Here is a 14,612-nt window from a genome sequence, read left to right as displayed (position 1 = left end):
AACCCAAACCGTTCTATGATTCTATGATCAACAGAAGGCAAGCTTCTATCCTTTCTCTTCACAGCATCTGTATTTTTCCCAGGATAGTACAGATCTTGTTGTTGCACGCAAGCTAAGAGAACCGACCCCGAGTTCTGCTTCAAGTATGGCGAGATCTGAGGGAGCTTACCTGCCCAGGTTTCTGGTAGATGACCCCAAATTTGAAGTTATTGCTTATGACATGTTCATCAAATGCAACAATAAGCTGCGAAGCCTGAGGTAATGAAAATATAAATTATCGGTTGGATGTCACTAGCCAGACCTTGGTGGAAAAGGGACATACAGACATACCACAACATCATACCTTGGGGTAGAGGACAGGAAAGAAGCGTTCGACATTCACATCCTCACAAAGTAGCTGCCAAGTGAGAGAGGGAAACAGAAGTGTGATTAGCATGTGCCCTGGCTTGCTGCAGGCATGAGAGTGTTTATAATGACCTGACAGGAGTCCCTTCAGGCAAAAATTCTGAGGTGAAATTAGAAGAGAAAGAAGAGAAGCTAAATGGAGGTATAAAAGAGAAGTATATGACAGCACTACTGGGGAATAGGAGAAAAGAGGGAAATGGGAAGACAGAGATGTGAAAATAACGTGAAGATTGAGGCTGTAAAAGTGAACAGGCAAGCATGAATCTCACCTTTGCCATCTGGACAGCATTGGGAAACTCATTCAGACACGAAATGGGGATCAGGTCATGTTTGGTGCCAGTCCTTGTCCTGACACAAAACAAAATGGCATTAGAGCAAAGGCTGAAGGGAGACACAAGCAACAATGGCTCTTTAAAGAAAGAGGAGCCATTCAGATTATCCTTCAAGCAGTTAATTCCAGAGGATTAATTTTAAGCCTGGTGCAAAAAAATTACTGAAAAAAAGATGGGTCTTACTGCCCATCACTTCTTGTGGGGAGCACAGGAAGACAAAACAGGGATGCTTAGTCTCTTGCTCCTTTGCATCCTTTTCTTTTCCATCATATTTTGCTTCCCCCTCCCACCATTCTCTTTCACAGAAATCCAAACATCAAAATACAATTCATGGACACAGTATTATAACAGATTCATAAGATCACACCATGAGGGTTTGAAAGGCTGTTAAAAGGGTGTTAGAGACAGTCTAGGAGAGCAGATCTATGCAAAGCAGAGGAGGTAGAAACTGATGTAGCATTGTTCCAGCAAGGTGATGAAGAAAAGCTTCCTTTCTCTACATACATATTAAAAGGACAGATGTCTTTCTAGGGGAGAAGAAATATTAAGCTGTCAGAGTCCTCTTCAAACCATTATAAACAAGCTAAAGGTGCTGCAGCAACTGGACGTCCGTTGGTTCCAGTAGCACATTGCCTACTGGAAGTGCACCCAGCCCATAGTGTGGTAAAAAGCTTTTCTGCAGCGTGTCTCTCACCTATGCAAGGTCCATCTCTGTTCTTCCTCTAGTTCATTCAGCAGCTCTCTATGGGTAATGGCTCTCTGTGGAAGCCCTAAAGGTTATGGCACTTTGTAGACTGTCCTGGGAAGCTAAGGAATGTTCTAGCTCACCTTCAAGGGAGCCTTAGTCTCAAGTACAAAGTCCAAAGACAGGCCTGGGCTAGGCTGCCCTCCAGGAGGGAATCCACATTCTCCTCGAGAGTACTCACATGTCTCTACGTAAACAGAATAAAAAGAAGAACTTTCTTTTTGAGGAAAAAACAGATGTTCTTCACTCAGGAACTACAAAGATGCACCTACAAACACCACCTCAGCTTCCTGAAGGAAACTGCTGAGAGAAACTGAGAGAAGGCAAGAAAAGAAGGCTCGAAGGTTTCTTTGCAGCCCTCTCCAGGAGAAAGACATGAGATTCACACCCGTATCTATGCAGAGGAGGCTCAGGGCAAGATGAGAAAGACAACACAGCAACACACACTTCAACAACCAGCACTGTTACCTCAGCAACAGGCGTAGATTTTCCTGTTTCTCGATCTGTTCATACTTCACAGAAAGTACCAGGTAGCCCAAGGACATGTCATTGGAGTAAAAGTTCTGGTGCTCCTGAAAACAGCAAGCCAAAACGCATTATTCCCAACACGGCTCCCAGAGAAGTCTATCAGATTTTTGGCATACAAGCTGTCACTCAAGGTTAGCCAATTTTTTCTTTAACTAGCAACGGCACGCTTGAAGACACGCATGTGCTGTCTCCCAGCCCCATTGGTGATCAATGCACGATCACATCAAAGTTCATCCACGGTCAGTTCAGTTCCTGCTCAGCTGTCCGTCCTTCCTGAGAAGGAACAGGATGAGAACATTCAGGAACGCATTTTGAAGAAACAGGAATTTATTTACAAGAAGCTCTGTCTTTCATGGACTTTCCCTGGATCCATTCAGACTCGGCGTGACTAAGCAGTGGTCTCCAGCACATCCAACTGGATGTGGTCACGGGAATTTTCTATACAAAGAGTATAGCTCGTTCTACAGCTGGATCATTATACCAAATGGGTGACCTCCAAGAGCACTCACATCTCAGGGAGGATGCAGTCAGAGCTCCAAGGTAACCGTTTTGCAAACGAAGCCTGTTCTCAGCAGTGCCACTAAGGGCTGCTTGAGCTTCAGTGGGGTGTGCCTCCAACAGAGAGAGTCCTTCAGTCAAACCATGAACCACAATGCAAACATTTTCACAGGCTCTGTATGGAGGTGGCTGTGCCCCTATATTTCTTCTGAGTATACAGCCATGTTCCAATGGCCTGGGTAAATCAATATATATTTTATCTTTTGAGAGATATACATAATATATATAACCTCTAACCTCAAAAGGTTAAAGCCTTTTGACAAGGGATGCAAATGAAAACCTCTAGCACGATGAGAATACTATATGGATGGAATCATCCAGGAATGCTTAGATCATTCCCATCTTCCTAGTGGAAAACCACTTTATGGCCAGTTTTTGGAGTTGGCTGCTACATAAACTCTGTTCAAGCAAAGAGCTGAGACTGAACTCATGCTTTCAGCAAACAGCCCAAAATTATTTGGTTTAAGGTACAAGCAGGGCAGACAGACCAATGAGAACGTCATGCAGGGGATCCAATTCTGTTTGGATTAGATTTGATTAGATTACAGCATTCCTCCTACAGGCAAAATTAATCTTACTGTGTAATCGTCATACAAAACAAAGACCACGAAACAAAGAAAAGGAACTGAGCTTATGTGTCCTAGCACTCTTTTTTTTTGGGATTGTTTTCTAGGATCTGCTGTAAAGTATTCTGCAAAGAGCATCAAAAGACTTGTCCCAGTTTGAGTGACCCAGTATATGCACACCCACAACACAAGACATGCGTGTTAGGTTTGTAATTCCGCACATATTCTAATCTCCCATCTTTCTTAAAGGATACTCTTAAACCACAAGCTATGTCTCTCCCATCACATGATGCTTATGGACTCTTCCTCAGCTAAGAATTGTTCACAGTTACTCAAAGCACACAAGAGACCCTTTTTTTGCCTTTCTGAAATAACCTTCCCATGCTACCAGCAAGACGAACACCCAATCCACACCGCATCAAAATCACTGGTCTCTCAACTTCCAACTGAAGGAACACTCTCCTTGTGGAAAAACTCTGAGCTTTCTCCTTACCTAAGCCTTTAAGCCATGAGTAATGACACGGGAAAAGTTTTCTACCGACAGGTAGAGTTTTCTGTGACCAGAATCCTGTTCACTTTGTTCTTTTCTGACCCTGGCTTGCTCAAACACTTGCATGTTTAATGGAACACAGACACACATTCACGTCAATTAAGACAAAGAATAAAACACTGGATACTGTAGAAAGGGAAAAATATAGGTGAGAGTTTTTCTGTAGTACTCAAGCACCAACGGTTGGGCATTTTGCAGATGTATAAAGCCGGATGGAATGGGAATTCCTGGATCTCACTTGGAAGGAACAATGATGATATGGCCCTGCTTGGGCAGGGGTATGGACAAGATCAGCTCCAGAGGTTCCTTCCAGCCTCAACCATTCCGTGATTCTGTCATATCAGGTCAGCAGTGAATCCTACAATCGGACCGAAAAATATCATATCCCAATTTGCCTCTCAGCCTAGCTGGCTCTGGAAACCTTCAAGCACAATCCTACACTTACCAAAGACAGAAAAATACAGTTGGCACACTGAAGGCTTCCAGAATGTCCCAAGATAAGTGTCCATTAACAGATTGCACAGCAGATCTATCAGTCTAAAGAGGAAGCCTCCAGGAAGGGTACTTTACATAGAAATTATATTAACATTGGTTTCTAGTGTCACATACTACACAAGACCATTCAGACAAGTCCAACTACTGCAGAACAGGTCCTCAGAATCGCCCAAAGCTCCGACTCTTCCTGGTTTTGACCTTTAATTAAGCAGTTGCAGAGGGAGACCACTGAATAAGATGCAACGTGAGTAAACCTGTCAGGCTTTCTTATCTCCTTATGCCGTGAACTGAATCTCAGAAAAGATCAGGGGTTTGTTCTCACTTGTCCTTGATGGCTAATGTCATCCTGAGATCCAGTCTGCGAGTCAATCAATTCCCTAAACAAGCCAACCCAGATGGACCTTAATGGCCAGCCAACAAACAGCCACTTACTAAGGCCAAGGTTGGTATCTGTCCAGAGGCCTCAGAAGAGCTTCTTAACCAAACAGAAGCCTTTCCTGTGCAAACCCATCTCTTCTGTCAATGCACAGGATGATGTACATACCACAAGGGGACAGGACCGACCTAACACACTGCTGGCCATATGGTAGTATCTACCTCATCCACATTAGTCCAAGGCATCATGGGGAACTGAAATGGAGTGGCTGTGCAGTTCTTTCTAAGTCCATCAGGAAAAGTCTGAGCTACATCTCAGCCTTGAGGCTGGGTGGACGGAGAAGGCTCTGAAGATCACCCTTACCTTCCCCAGAAAGTGTTTGCGGTACAGTTTGGCTGTGGGGTCACTCTCCAGTTTCACTTTACCACTCCAGGCAAAGGGTACGTCAGACAGAGTTGGACTCAAGCTGGAGAGGTTGTGGCTGGTCCCTTCAATCCAGTAGCCCCCAAACTGGGGTAAAATAATGAGAGGATACGGCCACCCCTTCTGTAATACCTATTTAGAAAGGCAAAGGACATGAAAGCTGAAAGGCCAATAAAGTCCAAAGGAAAACAGAGGAGAGCAGTACTAACTCACCTCGTGGATGCTGGGGTAGGGAATATACTCCTCTTCTGTCTGAAATCAGAAATGCATGACATCATTTACAGCGTTACGCTCTCGTGATGGCACAAGCTGTGCCCTCAGCTTCCACTCTGCCCTAGTCCATCTTTGAAGTTTTACTTCAGGATTGAAGGTTAGACTCCATTGCCCGGGCCTCAGCATTATAATATAAAACTTTGAGAACAATAAATTTAGGAGTCAGATTTCCCCCACCTTCCTCCTTGGAACTGCACAGAACACAGGCATGCAAAATGAGGAGGGAGTCAAACTACGGGCAAATTGGATGAGGTTAGGAGTGAGAGCTTCTCTCCTTTCCATCCACACGGTGGTAGACAGCTGCTGATCTTCTGCAGACAGAGATGACAGTAGGGATGGCAGAAATAGTACTGTATTTAGGGAGTAAATATATACTGTATTTATCTATATCTATCCCTATACTGCAATGGGGAGATCAAGGTTGCATCATCTCCATAGCTAGACCTGTGGTATACAACTGAGCAGTGCTGAGGCATGACTGCAAGAACAGCAGGAGTATCTGAGCCATTTTATGCCAGTTGGATGCTCCCTTGCACCACCACAAAGAGCACTGACTTACCTCTGCCAGAATTGAGTTATCTCAATTCTCTACGTGGCATTTTTTTATTTGTTTTGGGTTTTTTTTTTAAGGTAACTCCAAGATTGAATTCAAGGTCAAGGCTGATTTTAAGGTTACCGTGCCTGAGCTGAGACTGAAAGAATGGAGAGGAAGAGTTAAGAATTTAAAGGTAGGAATCTGTTCTTATTGGCCCAATATTGAGGGAAATAGACCAGCTTTCTGGTAGCATTTATGAGTTCTCAAGCAGACTGCTGAAATAAATGCAATATGGTTTCCAGGAATATTATCCTAGCTCTTAAATTGCATAAAATTTAAGAAATTATTTAGTCAAAACTAAGATTGTTAACAATATTAAACACATCTTGGAACCACTTAAATTTGAAAAAGGGACGTTCAGCCACATAGTTTCACTCTCTTGTGCAGCAACTAAAAAAAAAAAAAGACATGTGTTCTTGGGCTGTTTGTGGGCTCCCTGTTTACTCCAAGGTGAAAATACCCTGCGAGCCAGGTCAGGAGTTATCTGCCATTCTCAGCAACTTAAGAGGCAACAAGGACTTGGCCTGACCTTGAGAGGAGCTGGAAGGGAACATCTTTGTTTGTCCAGACGGCTCCCCTGGAAACAGAAAGTCACAGACAGTGAATCCTGTGTTTTAGCATCTCTGTTTTACTTACCCTCTGTGTCCTTCTCCATATCTCCAACGTGCATATTTTGTCTCTCGCTGTAATCTTGTATTTTATGCAAGTTTGGAAGTTTGAAATCAATAGAAGGAGTAAAGCTAGAACTTGGCCAGTCCTCTAATTTGGCATTAAACCAGAAAAGCCCCCCCACCTTCCATCTCTTAACAAGCAGAAAGCTGGCAGAAATCAAAGGCAATCTCCCAAACTGATTTTCTTCTTTAATTCTCTAATCTCTTCCAGCTACTTCACTTCTTATCCCAAGCAAGAAAAAAAAGGAAAAGACAGAATGTGAATGAATAGTATTTTGGACCATTCGTTCCTCTTCCTTCTCCTGTGAAGATACTGTCAGGCAGAGCACTGAGAACCTCAGAGCAGGGTTAAGAGAAGTAACAAACACTTGTTTCGAGGATTAGGGCTAGGCAAAAGGGCTTTTAACCAGTTTATGTGCCTTGCACCCATCCACACAGGGGAACCTCTCTTGGAGGGGAGACACAAAATCAGAGCTGCTCCCCATCCATACATCTGACTTGTGCAGCAGGTTCCTGCAGGCAGCGAGGAGCCACGCAGCAAAGCCCTGCACATCTGCTGTCCTACACACCATTACCGTGAGGTGGGCTGGAATGGCAGGGCAAAAGACCACTGGATGCCTAGTTTCTTCCTGAATCAGCAGCTGGCATCCAGACTTGATTCTCATTCTTAAGGCTGTTCCATCCTCTGCCTTCTCACCACGGCAAGACTAGCTCACTTCCACCCCACTTCTGCAGCAGAAGCACACAGGAACAGCAAAATTCTAGTGAGGACAGCTCCAACGTGGACCGAGCAGAGGCCCAGAACAAAAGAAGCCAAAAAGATACGGGGCCAACAGACTCTCATAAAATACTGGACATAGTTCAAGCGGGCATAGAATCACAGAATGGTTTGGGTTGGAAGGGACCTCAAAGATCATCTAGTTCCAACCCCCCTGCCATGGGCAGGGACACCCTCCACTACACCGGGTTGCCCAAAGCCTCATCCAACCTGGCCTTGAACACTTCCAGGGATGGGGCAGCCACAGCTTCTCTGGGCAACCCGTTCCAGTACCTCACCACCCTCAATGTAAAGAATTTCTTTCTTATATCTAACCTAAATCTGCCCTCACAATGGTAGTTGTGAGAAAATAAGACTGAAGAAATTTTTCCCTCTGAGGGTGGTGAGGCACTGGCACGGGTTGCCCAGAGAAGTTGTGGCTGCCCCATCCCTGGAAGTGTTCAAGGCCAGGTTGGATGAGGCTTTGGGCAACCTGGTGTAGTGGAGGGTGTCCCTGCCCATGGCAGGGGGGTTGGAACTGGATGATCTTTGAGGTCCCTTCCAACCCAAACCATTCTATGATTCTATGATTCTATATGTTGAAACGGTGTGAATGCAGGATAGAGGTAGTAAACATCACACCCTAAAAGACAAAAGCAGGTGAGTGAAGAGGAATTGGTTACCCAAGTATGTGAAGACCTAAAACATCTGGGTTTTTTGGTTGAAATAAGATTTGCTTGCTCTTCAGCAGCTTGCACTGCAGAGCAATGGAGGAACAGTGTATTCCTAAGTGTCCTTAACAAAGTATTTTCTGTGACATCACCACATCTGTACACACAGACCAACGCAGTAGTCTGTGTGTACAGATGTGGTGATGAGCAGTAGCTCATTTACTTCAAGTAACGATTATTAAGATTAAAACCAAAAAGGCAAACTTAATTCCCAGATCTCAGCACAGGTTTTAGTTTAAAAAGAGAACACGACTTTATCTGTTAATTCATCACACATGTGACATGGCTATGTTAATTTTCAAACAATTATACTCCAATCTGATTGTTAAAGTACTCAAAACTGAATTCTGTCCTGTGGCTTTGTTGTTGTTATTTTACAGGGGAAATGTCCCAGTCTCCTGCTTTGCCTTTTGCTCACTTGATTGCTAATGAAAATCCCAGAATTCATTTTCAAGAATGATTCAACAAACCTAAAGGATAGCCAGAGTCAAATGGAAGGAAAGGGAAAGCAAAAACAGACACACACAAAAAAAGAATAAATAAAGAATTAATAAAAATATAAAGAAAGAGCAAAACAAACACAAAAAGAAAAATTTTAGAGGGGAAGTTTTTTCTTTTGGAAAATACCTCTCTTCCCGTCTTTCAAAAAACTGCTCTCAAGCAGCAGTTATTAATTATCCTAGTGCAAGTCACGTGACAAAACAAGCTGAATTTTAACAAATAAAATAAACTATACAGTCTTAACAACGGGCAGCTAAGAACCCACTTCTCCTTTCCAGTCTGCCAAATAGCACCAGCCTCATAACTCTGTACTCGGTGTTTTGCTGCTGCCTCCCACCTCCTCACCTTTACAGTCCCACCAAAAAGTCCTGCATTTTTCTCATATCCATAATTTGATCGCTCAAAATTCCAGGAAAGAAGTTAACAATCTCTCTAAGTTTAATTCCTGCACATAAAAAAAGGCAGGTTACATGTCAAGTTAGGGCAAAGTTAACCACAGCATTGCAGAGGAGGTGTGGACCACTCCGAGAAAATATTGGTAGTCTGCAAGGATGCTCTGAGAACAGATCCTCTGAAAAATTTAGTTTTAAGGAGCTTGTTGTTAGATATATAACATATTATTATATTACCACCTCTTTATTTTTGTAGGGCTCAAGGTTGGTATTTTTCCCTTTCCCTCTACTCTAATTACATTCAATTTTATAATGTAATATATGCAAATAAATGCACAGATTTCCATAAGAGAATGAAGCCAGAGTCCTTCTTTCTCCTGCAAGTTAAAGACAGGGTCTACAGTAGTTATTTATTAAAAACTGTTTGACCTTGCTAAATGCAGCTACGTTAAAGCTGGAAAAGCTGAACATTCTGCACGCCCAAATTAAAAGGTATTGGGAGTGAAGTGACAAGACAAATAGCAGCTGATTATTTATTTGGCTATGAAAAATCAAGAGATCCCAAAGTTTGACAGAATAACTTCTTACCTGCATTTTTTCAATCATCTCAAACAAGTCCACGGTCTATGAAAAGGAAAAGACAACAAGGAAAAGAATTTAACATTGGCAGAAGGTAACGTGATCTTCTGTGGTAACCCAGATACTGAGGGAACCAATAGCTCCTTCCTCATCCAACCTGGCCTTGAACACTTCCAGGGATGAGCACTCCCATCCCTGGAAGTGCTCAAGGCCAGGTTGGATGAGGCTTTGAGCAACCTGGTGTAGTGGAGGGTGTCCCTGCCCATGGCAGGGAGGTTGGAACTGGATGGTCTTTAGGGTCCCTTCCAACCCAAACTGTTCCATGATTCTATGTTTTGGCACAGAAACTGCTTTCTCCCTGAAGACAAGATGGAATCCTTCTTCCTTAATGAAGAGCATGAACAATACAACTGGCCAAATTGTCTTCAGCTGGTGTTGCAAAAGCTCGGCCTGGAACCTGAACGAGCAGGTATCAGGAATTTCTCTCTTTCAATGGGTCAGTCTTCTGACGACACCATATAGCATAAGAAAGGATTAAATGAACAAGTTTAGGACTCTCAGACAGAACTGGGCAACTAAACAGCTACATAACTATAGCTACAACACGTGCACGAGCTTGCTTTCAGCCATTTCTTCTGCTTCACAGCTCAAGGCGCATTCCAACCCCAAGCCAGAGGAACATGGACTTCCTTTACCTTGTCGGGGACAGCAGGAGCGAGAGCACATGGAAAGCCAGGGGTGGGAGAGTCTATAACATCACTGAAGCAGTGCACCCCATCATCAGACCTCCTGTAAGAGACACAGGCAGAAGCGGGGGGGAGGGGGGTAAGAAAAAAGAGAAGCTTCTTACTCTTGGAGAACTTAAGACACCAGGGCTTGCCTGCCTCTGTTCACACACACTGTTCTCCTCACAGCTGTCATGGTGGTGGTCATGGTGGTGGTTCCACCACCCTCACAGCTGGGTGGTCTTTTTGGCCAAGTTCCTTGGCTATCACCAATTCGTGGCAGAATAAAGACAGGACTCACGGGAAGCGTTGGGATCAGACCTCAGAACTCAACCATATGAAAAGATCTGCAAGTTCTGAAATAGTGCTGACATCAGCACCTAAAGGACACAGCCTGGGTATTCGTCTCCAAGACAGGAAGATAACAGAGAAGGTCCCAGAACAGAACGGATACACCCTGCAGGAGAGATGCGGGCACGATTCTGTGCTACCACTGCTGGTGAAGCCAGTGGGCACTTAGATGGGCTTCTGCCTGCACATCTTCTATCCAAAATATAAAATTACTTTGGCCCCTGCTGGAGCAGCGGGGCATACGAACAGCAGCAGCACTTACTTGATTTCATAGAAGAGAAACCAAAACCAACACAAACAATGCACTGTAGCAGTTTAAAAGATAAATATTGCATTGTTCATCGCACAGTAGACAGCCTCACGGCTAGCTGCAGCTCTCCTGCTGGTAGCTAATAAAATTTCCATGCCATCCACAGTTTTTAGTAGCAGTCACAAGTGGGGTTTAAGCCATGGGGAAGGTCACATAGGTGGGGCTGGGAACAAAGCTTCAGCAAATAAACCTTCAGCAAGAATATATTTCCATATACCTATTCCTTTCCCAGTCTGCAGAATTGCTTTTCTTTTTCAGAAGGTGATATTCTGCTTTTCTGTGGTCAGAGAGTTCGAAGTTCCAGTTTGAAAGAAGTATGTTCTCTTTCTAGAAATAAAGCTTAATGCTTTTCATTCCAGAAGTTCAAAATTCACAAATGGATATTCAAGCAATAATTACATGGCGCCAGATTTTCATGATATTTTGTAAAAGCTAAAATAAAATCTAAGTCACTGTCCTGAATTTTTCAAGTCCCTCGGCACATGTCTAATCTGGGAGAATTACAGAATTGAGAACATCTCTAAATGTATGATGAGACCAGTGATTTTGGCATCTACTGGAGTAATTTTGACATGAGGACTGTACATGTACTGTATGACATATTTCTGTAATCATGAAGCTACACTCTACTACAAGCTCCAAGAATCTCTACGCCCACCAACTCTCTGACAATTCACAATTTATTTTGGTAGCTCCATGGCATCATGTAAGTTGTATATAGGCTGATCTACACCAAGTAACACAATGCTTCCACCCCACAATTTTCTCCTAAAACTCGAATGAGACCGCTCTGTGTGATGCATTTAAAGATTAAATCCATAATATATATGAGAGGGAAGATGTAGGAGTTAGTCTTGACATCCTCACATATATATTGGAATAGTTAGATGGCAAATGTATTTTAATAGAATACTAATATTATACCAACACATGCTTTACTTACAATTTTATTCATTCATTTGAAGCGTGTTTAAGACCAACACAATTTATGTCCAAGGCAGTACATGAAAGATTTTCATTGTTTCTTTTAGAAAGCTGTAGTTTCTATTCTGTGAGCTCTAAAAAGGTAAGAGCTTAGTTTGATAAATTCTCAAGCCATCTCCAGAGAAGTGCCATAGTAGAACCTTTGTGCAACCGGATGCCCCAGAGCCTTGTTGCACGCGATAGTGCTTTTTTTTGGCATGCCACTGGTTTGAATCCTGAATCATAGAATCACAGAATGGTTTGGGTTGGAAGGGACCTCAAAGATCATCCAGTTCCAACCCCCCTGCCATGGGCAGGGACACCCTCCACTACACCGGGTTGCCCAAAGCCTCATCCAACCTGGCCTGGAACACTTCCAGGGATGGGGCATCTACAACTTCCCTGGGCAACCTGTTCCAGTGCCTCAATCATTCAGTAGAAAGTAAAATACACCCCTGTATCACGGAAATCTGGCAGCTCCCACACGACATCAGTGTGCCCAGTCCTGCCCCTGTTCCCTCACCATAAATTCATCTCTACAATTTGGACTGACCAGATCTGTCACTTGCTGCAGCCACTGCTCCTTACCATTCAATCCCAGTACAGTTCTAATGTCAAAATTACCCCAGTAGATGCCAAAATCACCGGTCTTATCATACATTTAGAGATGTTCTCAATTCTGTAATTCTCCCAGATTAGACATGTGCCGAGGGCCTTGAAAAATTCAGGACAGTGACTTAGATTTTATTTTCTCTTTTACAAAATATCACGAAAATCTGGGGCCATGTAACTATCGCTTGAATATCCATTTGTGAATTTTGAACTTCTGGAATGAAAAGCATTAAGCTTTATTTCTAGAAAGAGAACATACTTCTTTCAAACTGGATCTTTGAACTTTTTGACCACAGAAAAGCAGAATATCACCTTCTGAAAAAGAAAAGCAATTCTGCAGACTGGGAAAGGAACAGGTACATGCAAATGTATACTTGCTGAAGCTTTATTTTTAGGAAATGGCAACTAGGGAAAGAAGCAGAGGGCCTGCAAAATGCTAAAGACCAAACCAAGATTTTACTTGTGACAGTAACCAGCGCATTGATTTCAAGCAGGTAGCCAAACTAAAAGTAGGCACAGCTGATCCACTGCCAAAGATGCCACTTTCAATTCCGAAACGGTGCAAAAAGCACCTTTGCAGAGCACCTCTAAGCCACTGTCTCCGCACACACAACTCTGCTCGTGCCCTGTACTCCTGTCTCGCAGCATCCTCTGCTATTTCAGCCCTGGGATCTCTCTATACAGCTCTCTCAAAATCATTTCCACCTGCTATAGCAAAGCCAGCTCAATAACCCAAGCCAACGCAAATATTTGCTCCGAGAAAAACTCAAATCGGCCTTCACGGATTTCATACATCCCTTCATTCATCTTCCGTAAGTATTCCAGAGGGAAGAGAAGATACCTTGCACTCTAAAGAGACAAGTGCCTCAAATGCTCAGGTAACTGTTTTCCTAAAAGTTCAAAGGGAAGCAAGTGTCTAGCTATTGTAAAAACCTTTGCAAATCTGGAAGCCTTCCTGTCAGAGGAACACTACCCCATGATTCGTGGCTAATTATGGAATGACAGCCAGCATACTAACTGGCATCCCTGCCTGACGAGTGATTCTTGCAAGGAGATGCTGATGTGTTTTTGAAATCCCTCACCAGAAGGGAAAAGCAGTTCAGAAGAACTGAAGGTCATTTGGAACAACAAGAACAGGCCTGAAATGCTCGTAAGGAAAACTCTGGGAAACCACTTTCCTTGAGCAACAGCTTCTGCTCTTTCACTCCCTTGTTTCTCCCTTAGGGAAATGTATTTGGTCTGGTAAACACGATTTTTAGGTATTCACTGAAGCCAGCTGACAACATGAGTCCCCATCCCTGGATGTGTTTAAGAATAGGGTGGATGAACTACTTAGGGATATGGTTTAATGGGGGATTAGGGACGGTTGGACTGGATGATCTCTAAGGTCTTTTCCAACCTGGAAATCTATGAAATCTATAGCACGAAGAGCCTGACCCTACTCCTAACACCGGCACGTATAGAAACTACGGCTTTGGATTCGGCTCACGCCCAGGTTCCTAAAACTCAAGAAAAGCAATTACCAAGCCAGAACTAGGAAAAGGAAGCAACTCCTACAGATAAGACACGGTTTGCTCTCAGCTGGGCACCAATTTTCCTGCCCAGCCTCTGGCGTCCATTTAGGAACCTCACTTCCAGCCGCGGAGCCGGAGCTCCTGGGCTGGGACGCGGCCACCGCCTTCCCCTTCCCCGCCTTTTCGGACAGCCCCGACGGGCTCTTCCTCCGCTTCCCACCGGGAACGGCACCGGGATCGGTACGTACCCTCCGCGGGCTCCGGCAGGGAAGCCGCGCTCCCGGGAAAACATGCCGGACCGCTCCGTCGAGTCAGCGCCCGCCTTCCCTCCGCTGGAGCCTCCGCTGCTGCCGCCCGGCCATGGCCAAGGGCACGGGCTGCCCCCGGGCGGCACAGGGCGGGCAGCGACGGGCACCGGCGCACGGAAAGATGGAGAGAAGGAGGAGGAGGAGGGATGGAGGAAGATGAGGCAGCGGGGGGATGGAGCGATGATTTCTGCCTCTCCACCCCTGCGGAAGATCAGCTCCTTCGAGGTTTCCCCTTTCCGAGGGATCCGTGGGCAGGAGCTCCCTACCGGGATAGCCGAGCCGAGGATGCTGCGCTGCTGGTTGTCAGTAAGACACGCAGTTTTGGACAAGGACAGCAGAGGGGCTCCTCATT

The 14,612-nt window shown here is 44.4% G+C and overlaps 1 protein-coding gene across 1 annotated transcript in view; it reads right to left on the bottom strand.

The window, feature by feature from the left end:
- LOC104380643 (rap1 GTPase-activating protein 1-like) overlaps positions 1-14,244 on the bottom strand; it is a 40,550-nt gene extending 26,306 nt beyond the window's left edge. Inside the window, exons 1-10 of the mRNA XM_086622686.1 lie at positions 14,201-14,244; positions 10,173-10,266; positions 9,487-9,522; positions 6,376-6,423; positions 5,192-5,230; positions 4,919-5,110; positions 1,951-2,054; positions 675-753; positions 344-397; positions 170-253 (exon numbers count right to left, since the gene is read on the bottom strand). Coding sequence (XP_086478812.1) covers positions 170-253; positions 344-397; positions 675-753; positions 1,951-2,054; positions 4,919-5,110; positions 5,192-5,230; positions 6,376-6,423; positions 9,487-9,522; positions 10,173-10,266; positions 14,201-14,244 — 774 coding nt within the window. The remainder of the gene's footprint in view (positions 1-169; positions 254-343; positions 398-674; positions 754-1,950; positions 2,055-4,918; positions 5,111-5,191; positions 5,231-6,375; positions 6,424-9,486; positions 9,523-10,172; positions 10,267-14,200) is intronic.
- Between the last annotated feature and the right edge of the window lie 368 nt (positions 14,245-14,612).

The sequence above is a fragment of the Tauraco erythrolophus genome, chromosome 1 (genome assembly GCF_009769465.1).
Source record: "Tauraco erythrolophus isolate bTauEry1 chromosome 1, bTauEry1.pri, whole genome shotgun sequence".
Classification (NCBI taxonomy): domain Eukaryota; kingdom Metazoa; phylum Chordata; class Aves; order Musophagiformes; family Musophagidae; genus Tauraco; species Tauraco erythrolophus.
Note: the sequence above shows the minus strand (reverse complement) of the source record. Positions and strands in the feature narration are given on the sequence as shown.